The sequence below is a fragment of the Oncorhynchus mykiss genome, chromosome 17, assembly GCF_057628025.1.
Source record: "Oncorhynchus mykiss isolate SJ-2025 chromosome 17, ASM5762802v1, whole genome shotgun sequence".
Taxonomy (NCBI): Eukaryota; Metazoa; Chordata; class Actinopteri; order Salmoniformes; family Salmonidae; genus Oncorhynchus; species Oncorhynchus mykiss.
This window is the reverse complement of record NC_143038.1, coordinates 32,551,556-32,564,352: the sequence shown is the minus strand read 5'-3', so window position 1 is coordinate 32,564,352 and position 12,797 is coordinate 32,551,556. Positions and strand designations below refer to the sequence as shown.

At 45.9% G+C, this 12,797-nt stretch overlaps 1 protein-coding gene across 6 annotated transcripts in view; it reads right to left on the bottom strand.

Moving 5' to 3' along the window:
• erc2 (ELKS/RAB6-interacting/CAST family member 2) overlaps positions 1-12,797 on the bottom strand; it is a 75,987-nt gene that overhangs the window by 29,845 nt on the left and 33,345 nt on the right. For 5 of the 6 annotated variants that reach the window (XM_036950015.2, XM_036950018.2, XM_090205231.1 and 2 more), the window contains exons 3-8: positions 7,894-8,058; positions 7,353-7,619; positions 5,572-5,646; positions 3,122-3,277; positions 1,503-1,670; positions 808-975 (exon numbers count right to left, since the gene is read on the bottom strand). In XM_036950015.2, coding sequence (XP_036805910.1) covers positions 808-975; positions 1,503-1,670; positions 3,122-3,277; positions 5,572-5,646; positions 7,353-7,619; positions 7,894-8,058 — 999 coding nt within the window. Of the gene's footprint in view, positions 1-807; positions 976-1,502; positions 1,671-3,121; positions 3,278-4,587; positions 4,755-5,571; positions 5,647-7,352; positions 7,620-7,893; positions 8,059-12,797 lie in introns of those variants that run through there. The other variant, XM_090205233.1, reaches the window with a different exon arrangement.

Sequence of the window (12,797 nt, the reverse complement as noted above, 5' to 3'; positions counted from 1 at the left end):
ACACAGTGCACTGACAGAGTAGAGAAACATCAGAAGAAGAGACGGGGAGAGACAGTGCACTGACAGAGTAGAGAAACATCAGAAGAAGAGACGGAGAGAAATATAAAGTGAAGAGAGAGAGAGATGGAGTGTGTGTGTGTGTGTGTGTGTGTGTGTGCATGCTCGCTTCGTATCCTCAGAGACCAACCAACTAAGGTGTGCATCCCAAATGACACCATATTCCCTATTTAGGGCCCAAAGGGCTCTGGTCAAAAGTAGTGCAATGTATTGTGAATATGATGTCATTAGGGAAGCAGCCCGGGTCTCAGGAATAAGACAGGGAACCAAACATCCATACAACCTAACCTAACCTATACCTAACCTATACCTAACCTATAACCACACACAGCAAGCTCTCATTTAGGTTCTACATTATGTAACAATTCTGATGAATTCTTCTCAATCCAGAGGTGAGTTTTCTTGTAAACCTAAGTCTACAAGTGTATCCCTTTTTCCAGTGTTTCCCTCAAATTTGCTCATAGGCGAGTCGCTGAGGCCCCCGAGTCAGCATCCGTTACCAGTATTTCTACTACCAAACATGTTATGCCTAAAAGCTTTTAGCGTGGAACAGCAGAGCTAGGCTGTCCCATCTATAGTTCTGTAAGCAATGGTAGGAGAACACAGTGTTGGTCAGAGATGTGTTTTTTAAAATCAATTTATTAAACAAACTTGTGAGCATGCCCAGGCTACCCTTTACTACTTTCCACCTAAATACACCCTTGACACTTAAACCCCTTATCCCCTGACCCTTAACCCTTGACCCCTAACCTTCTTCTGCAGGACGTTGATCTTCCTCTCCTTGACCTCCAGCATGTCCTTCATATCACGGATCTCTCCGGCCAGCGTGCCCTTCTCCTCCGTCAGGTCCTGCAGCTGCTTGGTCTTCTTGTTCAGGAAGGATTCCTTCTCCTCCAGACGCAGGCGCAGGGCGTCCACCTGGGAGGGGAGCGGTCATAGGTCAAATGTCACAGTTCGGAGGTCAAATTCCATCAAATGTGTTTTATAAAGCCCTTTTTACATCAGCAGTTGACACAAAGTGCTTTTCCAGTGACCTGGCATAAACCCTGAATTGTACATCTCTCCGAGATGCTTGACATTTGCAATACAAGCTTCATGCTCCACTAAAGGGTAGAAAGCAAGAGGGGAGGGGGTATGTAAGTGTATGCAGCAGAATACAGGGAGACGGTGATACAGTGTTTCCTTAAATGTGTAAAAAAACAGTGTACAAGGACCAACATACATCTGGTGTATCAATGAATACAAGGAGATTCTGTGCACATCCGGGAGTGTATCTTACTGTAAGCATGTAGGCGTCTTCGTTAGGCATACTGTATGTGTGGGCGTGTGTGTGTTCATATGCGTGTGTGCAGGAATGCGTGTGTGGGCTTATGTGTGCACACGGGTGTGTTCATATATGCATGTGTGCAAGGATGTGTGTGTCTGTGTGTGTGTGCTGTAGCCACCTCTGTCTGCAGAATGGCGGCGCGCTGCTCCTTGGCAGTGAGAGACTCTTTGAGCACCTCTATGTGCTGTTTGCAGTCCGAGTTCTGGTTGTTCAGGGTCTCCAGCTTGGTCTGCAGGGCCAGCAGCTCAGACTCCTTCTTAGACAGCTCCTGCTTCAGCTGGTCAATCTGTCGGGGGGGGGGGGGGGACGCATGCGAATGCACGCACGCACGCACACACGCACACAGGCAGGCAGGCACGCAGGCAGGCACGCACACACACACACACACACACACACACACAACAGGGTTTGTCACAACTAACTCGTGTGAAGTTGGCAGCTAAAAAGTAGGACCATGAGTGCAGGGAACTCCCTTCCAGTGCAAGTGAACAGCAAACCTGGTTTAAGAAACACCTCACGGCACAACGCCTCTCCAACCCATGTGACCTGCTTGTTGTGTGTACATACTGACATGTATGTGTAACTGATAGACACACACACACACATTACATGTTGATGTTTTTTTTGTCTGCAATGTCTTTTTCGTTACGCATCGGACCCCAGTAGGACTAGCTGTCGCCATCGGCGTCGGCTAACGGGCATCCTGGCAGGTGTGTTTGTGCCTTCGTACCTGCGTGTTGGTATTAGGTGTCTGTGCACGGGTGAACTTTGTGCGGTGGACACTTGGTAGAAACGCCTCTCACCATAACAGAGGGACAGTGGGTAAAGTGAACCTTCATCCACTGTGTTCATTGTAGCCAGGCTCTCCTCTCATTAAAGATGCATCTGGTTCCCTGCATTATTCATGTATTATACATCAGACCCTATCTATGATTGATGAATCATTTTCTAAAAATAAAACAACAAAACTCCCGCTGGTTTAATCCTCACATGGATGTAAACACACAGACACAATACTCCAGAGAGGCATGGAGGCTGGGAGGGAGGCTGGGAGGGAGGCTGGGAGGGAGGCTGGGAACCTGACCGTAAGACGACTGATGACGGACTGTGTAATATGACTGAGCAAGTCAAAGCTGGACTGACTGGATAAGATGTGCAACGGTTGATGAGGAAATTAAATGTAACCAGAGTTTCTGACAGTGGGATCCAATGGTAATACAATCAATCACGCTAGATGGATACGAACATATTGACAAGGCTACGGAGGACAATAAAATATCAATTTTAACAACATAGGAATGGTTTTCTTTATGGTCTTCCTCTGCTCTCTCTGCTAAGTGTACAGTAACAAAACAACGCGTAAGCATCTCCCAGTCAGGTATAGCTGCCAGCGAAGCACTTCCCTGATGAAAACAGTTAATGTAATGCTAAAGCTAGCTCATTTACTGTCAGCCAGACAGACAGCTCTAATCTGTTCTGTTCACTTTGAACGTGCACAGCAAACCCTAGATTGTGTGAGTGACTGTGTTTGCCACATTATAGACTACTACAGTACTGTACGCACGTGTGTCTGTGTGTGTGTGTGTGTGTGTGTGTGTGTGTGTGTGTGTGTGTGTGTGTGTGTGTGTGTGTGTGTGTGTGTGTGTGTGTGTGTGTGTGTGTGTGTGTGTGTGTATGTGTGTGTGTGTGTTTTCCTGTGCATATAGTGTGTCTGTGTTTTCCTGTATGTGTGTGTACCTTGGTCTTCATGAACTTGGAGTGGTTCTTGTAGACCTCCATCTGTTTGATCTCCTCCTCTCTGTCCTCGGTGTTCAGCAAGCCGTTAGCCTTCAGTATCTGGATCTCATCCTCCAGGTCCCTGATGTTGCGCTCCAGAGATGCTATCTTGGTGTCCTGCACAACACACACACACCAGCTGTAAGATGCTATCTTGGTGTCCTAAACAACACACACACACCAGCTGTAAGATGCTATCTTGGTGTCCTAAACAACACACACACACCAGCTGTAAGATGCTATCTTGGTGTCCTAAACAACACACACACAGCAGCTGTAAGATACTATCTTGGTGTCCTGCACAATACACACACAGCAGCTGTAAGATGCTATCTTGGTGTCCTGCACAACACACACACACCAGCTGTAAGATGCTATCTTGGTGTCCTGCACAACACACACACACCAGCTGTAAGATGCCATCTTGGTGTCCTGCCCAACACAGACACACCAGCTGTGCTGTACTGTTGCTGAGCCACACTTATAATTCAGTACTAGAACATCTCCAAAGCTTGACCAGTGAACAAAACACAAAACACCTGAAAAAGAGGGAGAGAGAGAAGAGAGAGCGAAAGACAGTGAAAGAAAGAGGGAAGGAGAGAAGATGGGTAGAGAGAGAGAGACGGAAGACGAGGAAAGAGAGTAAGTGTCAGAGAAAGGAAGAGCTCTTTGAGGTAGTACAGAGGAGAGCCTCTGCAGTATCTTGGGGTAAAATCAAAAGCCTCCTCCTTCTCCGGCTGCAGCAGCTCCCTCACAGCCAGCCTCTCAGTGGATTAATCACCATTTGGAAATACTGAGCGGCACACATCACAGCCAGCCTTTTGAGAGGGACCAGCCCAGAGAGAAACGCCTGGAGAAGAAGCAGAAGCAGGAAGAGGAAGAGGAGCCGTGCTGCTCTGTAGTCGCTCGCACATCAATGCAGGAGCCAGTCCATGGACTGCGACTGCACCTCCGAGTGGAGCTTTGGCTTTGCAGAGTTTTTAAATAAATAATACAATGTCTTTAAGATTAGCCATGGTCTATCTCACATGCACTTCACCTGCAGAGCAACGAGCAAGAACCTGGTTTCACTCCCTCTCTCTCCTTTCTGTCTCCCCTCCTTCTTTCCCTCTATCTATACCTTTGACTGGTTCTGAACTTGTGAACTTGTGGTTCTGTGGCTAGAGCTTTAGCAGGGTCATCCAGCAGGCAGTGGAAAACTAGGAAATCCAGCTCTGTATGCGAGGCTGTCCCTAGGTCGACTGAGAGTTAACAACAGATGGTCCTGGATCTAAGGGGTTAACGTGAGCGTGTGAACGCTGTTATCATGGCCATGTGCTTCGTCAATGCATCGCTATTCTATGACTTGTAGCAAGACGCTAACTAACCACCGGAGAGAACATAGCATAGTATACAGTGGAGACGACATAGTGTAGACGACAACATACCGTAGCTCAATGGGTCAGAGATGCTATGCCATCCAAATGATTTCACTGCTACGGCAGATCAAGCTGATCAAGCAGAGGATGTGACGCTCTCATGAACACTCTCTCTCTCTCTCTCTCTCTCTCTCTTTCTATCTGAATCCCTTTCTCTCTCTCCTCCCTGTGCCACTGGCCTCGCTGTCGTAAACAACCACACCTGTTTCCATGGTAGCAGCAGGCAGAATGTGCTCTCCCTCGTGGGTGAGGGAGGGAGGGAGAGAGAGAGATTGAAAGACAGAGTGAGATAAGGAGAGAAAGAAATTGAGAGAAAGAGAAAGAGATCCTAGAGACAGCGAGAGTAGAGAGAGGGGGGTTAGCATTACTCATGCTAACATCAGCACCAACACGTCTGTTGGAGAGAGCAGAGAGAAGCGGGGAGGTCCTCCACCGAGGATGGAAGGGAGAGGGGCTCTGCTCTGTACGAAAATCCAGAGCCTCCAGGAGCCAGCGTGTCATGTGACCACGCTAGAGGAGAGTCACGTGACCGTGCTAGGGGATGCTGGGGTTTGCTCAGCACCAATCCAGCTCCGTCTGATGATGTGGTGTGTGAGCGAGAGGCATGCTGTCGGGCTGTGAGCGCATGCTTTATATTTAGAAGTGATATCACAGCTCTGCAGCTACAGTGGGCCGATGGGCTCTGCAGTGGGCCGTTGGGCTCTACAGTGGCTCAATTAGTGCTTTGAATACATTTTTCATAGCTTTTGCATGTGATGTAACATTACAACATCATCCACCGACTAGTCTCACGAGGTCATCCTTCCAAATCTTGTGTCGTTGAATGAGCCTGGGCGTCTGAAGCTATCGACAGACTCAAAGTTAATTCAATACAAGCTAAATCTGGCTTTCCCGAACTCTAAGGTTTTCATATTTCATCTGATTACATGGTTGGTCTCAGCAATGGTGCCAGCCAGGTGTACTACACTACCCATAATTCCCCATGGTTCTTACCTTCATCTCTATGATGGTCTGGAGGGCTTTGGTTTTGCCAGGGTCCTGGTGCATCTGGTTTCTCCTGTGCAGTTCCTGGGAGAACACCAGTTGATATGAAATGGACAAGACAAGCATCAAATGTCGCCTCTTTTAGGACCTAGTGCAAATGGGCCTGTATTTATGAACCATCTCAGAATAGGAGCGCTGATCTAGGTTCGGTTCTGCCTTTTAGATCACAATGAATAAGATCACCATGGACAGAAGGAACCTGATCCTAGATCTGCACACCTACTCTGAGATGCTTCATAAATATGAGCCCTGAATCTCTCCAAATGCATGGGTAATGACTTAGCTTAACCTAGCTCAATACTAGAGCGACAGCATTGAAATGAGTTACATTTACTTGCACTACCATTACATCAGTCATATATATATACTTCTCCCCTGGCAATAACACTGTACACAGATTGAACACTGCAGTCAGAGCACTGTAGGTACACAAAGAGAAGGCCAGTATTGCCCTCTAGTGTTGATGGGCATACACTGTAGGTTAGAAGAAAATTGTGGAAATTGCCTGGAAGTCCCAAAAACCGTATGCTTTAAAAGCAGTACCGAACAATCAACATGTCTCTGCGCTTTCAGTAACACCTCAAACACAGGTGAGACCAGGTCTACTGTGGCCATATAATAACTACATAGTTTTGGCTATTTACAGTTTTCTTTTTAATCACTTTGGTAGTATTTCCTGAATTTTCTCAACTCTTAGTGCAAAACTCCAACCTGGTAACACTTGTAAACACAGCCGGTGTTACATTCAACACTTTTCATTGTGCATTTTGTTTGTAGACCTCTTTCAACACACAGCCATTGGTCTGACATTTGACTGTGAAATGTCACGAGTACATTGGCTTAATCACCAAAACACAACATGATGATGTGTTCTCAATGTCGTTGTTTTAACATTCAGTTAATCCAATAGCAAAATATTGAAGATACATATTTTAAAATTGCCCTTTGAATGCAAATGGCAGTACATTACACTGTTTTCACATTAGGCAATCAATTCAAATCAAATCAAATGTATTTATAAAGCCCTTTTCGCATCAGCCGATGTCACACAATGCTAAACAGAAAACCAGACTAAAACCCCAAACAGCAAGCAACACACGTGCACTAGCCATTCAAATTGAATTAACACAAAATATCCATCATTTCTATCCCATGTGTGATCAATGGTGTGATCCTTGAAGACAACTTTCACAGTGTAATCAAATGAAAGAAACAGCGTGTTTAGCTGGCATTAGTTTGCATCAAACCTGTCTTGAGCACTTGGCCAAAGGTCCTCATTGTTCATGCACCTGGGGAAAGCCTTTTGGCATGGTGAATCCAAGCCTGACATAGGTCTTCATACGAGTACGGTACTAGCAACCGCAGAGTTGTGGGTTCAATTCCCACTGGGGTCACATACCAACATGTGTAGACTCTTGTGTAGACACTTTGGATGAAAGTGTCTGCTCTGGGAAAGGGCATGTATTACAGTACTGTATTGGCCAATGCAATTTTAGTAAAGCAGTGTGGGATTTCTGAGACTAGACACTTAGCCGTTTAATAGCACTACATATACTCTGAATCTGCTGTGGCCATACAGTAGTATAAGGGCATATACTAACCGTAAGCACTACATCCCAAACAGCACCATAAACCCTACATAGTGCACTACTTTTGACCAGAGCCCTGTTCAGAAGTAAGGCACTACACAGGAATATGGTGCCATTTGGGACAGACATGTACTCTTGTACCTCTCGGAGGTGGATGTTCTCCTTCTCCTTCTGGTCCAAGATGACCTCCAGGTGTCCAAGTTGAGCCTCGGCCTCAGCAATGCGCCTGGCTCTCTCCTGCTCCTCCTCCTCATTGACCCTGCCTGGCCCCCCAGGCAGACCCTTACTCTGGAGCATTTCCAGCAGCTTCTTGATGGACTCGTCCCTGGCCCCCAGTGTCTGCTTCTGGGTCTCGATCCGCAGCTCCATCTCCTCCAAGGTCTTCCTCAGGAGGAACAGCTCCTTGGCCTGCCGGAACGCAAGGAATTGTAAGGAATTTTAAAGGAAGGAAGTGTCAATTGGGTCATTTTTAAGGTAGCTAAAATTCAGGAACATTCCAAAATGTCCAGAATGGAAGAAGATACAGAAATCCCAGTTGGAAGATTCTCTAAATTTCCAGAGGGAAGTATCACGGAATTCAAAATCCTACAACCAAGATCCTGGTCATAAAAACCTGGAACTAACGCCAAACTCATTTATTTAATCACTCATTTATTATGAGTAATTTATTAAGATTCCTTGCCTGGCGGTCGTGCTCGGCTTGTAGCCGTCTGAAGTTCTCCTCGGTCAGCTCGATGTTGGTGTAGTGGTCCCCAGAGCGGCCGCCGCTCTCCTGCTGCAGTAGGTGGTTCAGGTCCCTTTGGGTCCGCAGCTCGTCCTGTAGGGCCTGGATGGTCAGCTGCAGGTGCTGTGGGGGTCACACACACACACACACACACACACACACACACACACACACACACATGAAAGCACATGCACATGCAAGCGCACACATACACACACACACACACACGTCAAGGAGTCTCAATCTGGTAGGGTCGCAGCACGTAGTCTAGGGTGGATTCAATTAAATGACAGATCAGACTAGGATGGGTCACTGAATATGTACATATGGAGGGACATTTTCAGACACACACGCAAACTCACAGACACCAATACATCTTATAGAGAGGGGGGGGGGGGGATTTTGAAGGTGGCCCTGCGGAAAGGAGATGTGTATTACGAAGAGCACACACAAACTCAGAAACACACGCCGTAATCTATTCAACCTCTGGGGAAATACAGTTCCCGCCAAACACACTTGGAGAGGAATTTGAGGACTTACCTCACTATGGCATGAAAGACAAAAAGAAAAAATACAAATGACACAAAGTATGGCAGTATGAGAAGACGTTAAATAAAAGGCAAGTGGTTTTTACATACTATCCGTGATCGACTTGCTTTCCACCTTCTGTAACTATTTTCAGGGTGAGTAAGGTGTACTGTAAACGGTTATCTATGTGCAGTACCGTGCATCAGCAATCTAATCTGTAGGAATCTCTCTTGAAGCTTTGACGGTAGGAATACTACGAGAGCCACATTTAAACAAAGCCATCCAGTGAATGACTGAATCGTTGTGTTGCTGGGAGAGACCGATTGTGCAACTGAAAGTGCACAATCCTTCCCTGTATCGTGGGGAACGTGAAGAACTTGTAGAACCGTGATCCTTCGATAACAGTTTTGACCGATCCCTGTCAAGTGTTCAGAGTTGGACGGCTCGCGTTCAACAGCTTGCACTTTCAACACAACGCTTGATTGTTGCAGCATTAGTGATCATTATCTATCATTACTGTAGGGGGTGTGTATGTGCTGTCCGTGCTGCCGAGTGGCGAGCAGCAGAGATCCGTGCACAGCGCAGTAAACAGTGTTCCCACTGAGAGCTGGTAGCCACCCAACAGCAGTAGACTCAGTGGACCTCTGGGTCCATGCCCATCCATTATGCTGTGTGTTAGGGAGGCGGGTGCGCGTGTGTACGTGTGCCACTGGTGGCTGCTGAGAGGAGGACAGCTCATAGTAATGGCTGGAATGAAGTCAATGGAACGGTGTCAAACATGGAGTTCCATACCATTCCATTATGTCCCTTCCATCCATTACTATGAGCCCGTCCTCCCCAATTAAGGTGCCACCAACCTCCTGTGGCGTATGCATGTGTGTGCGCATACAAAGAGACAAAGACATTACTTGTACATTACTTGAGAAGAAAAAAAAAGACACATCCACTATAGGAAGAAATAAGAAGGAGATAAGTGGCTCTGTTCCAATATCCACCCTAGCATGCCACTATACACTGATTGGGCCATGCATTCTTAGTGCTACACTAGTATGGATATTGGAACGTAGCCTGGGTGTTGAGGTTTAGGGGGCAGGGAAATTGAACAAAACACAGCCTATTTTAGAGTATACTATAGGGTCACAAGGGTCACACAGCAGCCACACCCCTATAGTAGAGCCACACCCAGTAAAGGCAGAACACAGAAGAATTCTACTCGGCAGTGTGTAAGAGCAGGGAGAGGGTCTGACGGACGCGGGTAGGGCTTAGGGAACAGTGCAGGCTAAACCAATCACACTTCTTGCTGGTGTGTGTATGGGGGTCCACTTCGGAGCGTGTCCAAAATGGCAACCCTACTCCCAACATAGGCCTAGTGTACTACTTTTACCCAGAGCACACAAGTTCTGGTCAAATGTAGTGCACTACATTGGGAATAGGGTGCATTTCCGACACAGCCCAGGGGGGTGGGGGGGGGGGGGCAGAGGAACAGGACTGCCAGGTCTCTGGGGGCACCGAAGACACACGACGACGTCACTCTGGTGGTGACTCTATGTTGTGCAGACACGGCAGCCAGGGCAGCGGTTGCAAACATAGGGACAAACCTTGGTTCTCCTGGCGTCCAGCAGCTGGAGTAGCACGGGCGGAGCCAACAGAAGAGAAACATAGCGCAACGGAGAACACAGCGTCAGAACAGTACAAAGCATGAAGCGCACGTGGAGACCGTGAGCTACAGTGAGAGCTCCCGTGAAGGACACGAGGAAAATGTGTGAGGAACATGTGAGGATGTGTCTGGTTATCCCATCCATCCAACCCTCAAATCATTTATCTCTATCCATTCTGATGGAATTGGTACACTAAGGAACCTCATGGTACAGCAGAGAACCTCATGGTACAGTGTAGAACCTTGTGGTGTGGTGAGGAACGTCACAAACTCACACAAAGACATTTCAGTCTAATCAGTCTAAAACATAAAGGAAACCTTGTTGGAAAAAGAAGGTGAGGTTATTTAGTGGTGAACACTTTCGGCATTAAGTCTCACCAAATCAAATCTAAATCAAATCAAATGTGTATTTGTCCCATGCTTCGTAAACAACAGGTGGAGACTAACAGTGAAATGCTTGCTTACTTCCCAACAACGCAAAGATAATTCAAACAAATATACATAATAGAAACATGAAAAAAAAAATTACAGAGGGAATAAATGCACAATGAGTAACAATAACTTTGCTATATACATGGAGTATCAGTACCGAGTCGATGTGCAGTGGTACGAAGTAAATTATGTTGATATGTATGGGATACAGTGTTTCGGCAGGATAGATAATAAACAGTAGCAGCAGCATACATGATGAGTCAAAAGAGTTAGTGCAAAAATGGTCAATGCAGATAGGGAGGTGTTTAATCCCGGGGTCCTGAGCTTAGTGATGAGCTTGGAGGGTACTATGGTGTTGAGCGCTGAGCTGTAGTCAATGAACAGCATTCTCACCAGTGGAAGCTCCTCAAATGAAGGGGAGGACCATCCTCCTCAGTGAATTTCAGAAAAATGTAAATAATGAAACATTAAAAAAGTTATAATGTTTTGATAAAAATTTACTAAATATATTAATGTCACCAAATAATTGATTAAATCACACTGTTTTGAAATGAAGGTCCACAGTAGCCTGAAAAGCACTCTGTAGGGTAGCACCATGGTGTAGCCGGAGGGCAGCTAGTTTCCATCCTCCTCTAGGTACATTGACTTCAATCCAAATCCTAGGAGGCTCGTGGTTCTCACCCCCTTCCATAGACTTAAACAGTAATTATGACAACTTCCGGAGGACGTCCTCCAACCTATCAGAGCTCTTGCAGCATGAACTGACATGTTGTCCACTCAATCAAAGAATCACAGAATGAATCTCGTACTGATAGCAAAAGCTACAGCTAGCTGTAACTACAGTACATAAAATGTGATGAGTAGTTGACTCAAAGAGAGAGAAAGACAATAGTTGAACAGTTTCAAACAAATACATTTCTTCAAAAATTAAGGAGAAGCAAGAGAGAGTGAGAGAGAAATAGAGAGCGAGCTAGCTAGATTTAGAATTCCCAACGTTAGCTAATATGTTGGCAACAATGTAGGCTGAGTGTAGTGATTAGCGGTTAGGAAATTAAAGCTTGGCTTGGAAAGGTTTTTTCACCTGGTCACAGACAGCTGGTGTATTGTGCACTGAAGTCCACAAGCGAAGGGAAAAGGTAAGTTGGGAAAGGGCAGTAAAGAGTGCAATAAAGATTGCCACGTCTGAGGATCTGTTGGCGTGGTATGCAAATTGGAGTGGGTCCAGGGTGTCTGGTATGATGGTGTTGATGTGAGCCATGACCAGCCTTTCAAAGCATTTCATGGCTACAGAGGTGAGTGCTACGAGGTGTTGGTCATTTAGACAGGTTACCTTGGTATTCTTGGGCACAGGGACTATGCTGGTCGGCTTGAAACATGTAGGTATTACAGACTGGGTCAGGGAGAGGGTGAAAATGTCAGTGAAGACAGTTGCCAGCTGGGCAGCACATGCTCTGAGTACACGTCTACGTAATCTGTCTGGCCATGCGGCCTTGTGAATGTTAACCTGTTTAAACCTCTTAGAGCTCTAGGGGCGCTATTTCATTTTTGGATAAAAAACGTTCCCGTTTTAAGCGCGATATTTTGTCACGAAAAGATGCTCGACTATGCATATTCTTGACAGTTTTGGAAAGAAAACACTCTGAAGTTTCAGAATCTGCAAAGATTTTGTCTGTAAGTGCCCCAGAACTCATTCTACAGGCGAAACCAAGATGATGCATCATTTCTGAAGCAGAATTTCTGAAGCTCTGTTTTCCATTCTCTCCTTATATGGCTGTGATTGCGCAAGGAATGAGCCTACACTTTCTGTCGTTCGCCCAAGGTCTTAGCAGCATTGTGACGTATTTGTAGGCATATCATTGGAAGATTGGCCATAAGAGACTACATTTTCCAGAGGTCCGCCCGGTGTCCTTTGTCTAAATTTGTGCGTAATCTTCAGGTGCGGTCATTTTCTCCTGGGATTCAGGAGAGAAAGCATGTGTCCAAGAACGATGTATCAATGAAGAGATATGTGAAAAACACCTTGAGGATTGATTCTAAACAACGTTTGCCATGTTTTCAGTCGATATTATGGAGTTAATTTGGAAAAAAGTTTGCGTTTTGAGGACTGAATTTATGGATTTTTTTTGGTAGCCAAATGTGATGTATAAAACGGAGCTATTTCTAATACACAAGGAATCTTTTTGGAAAAACTGAGCATCTGCTATCTAACTGAGAGTATCCTCATTGAAAACATCAGAAGTTCTTC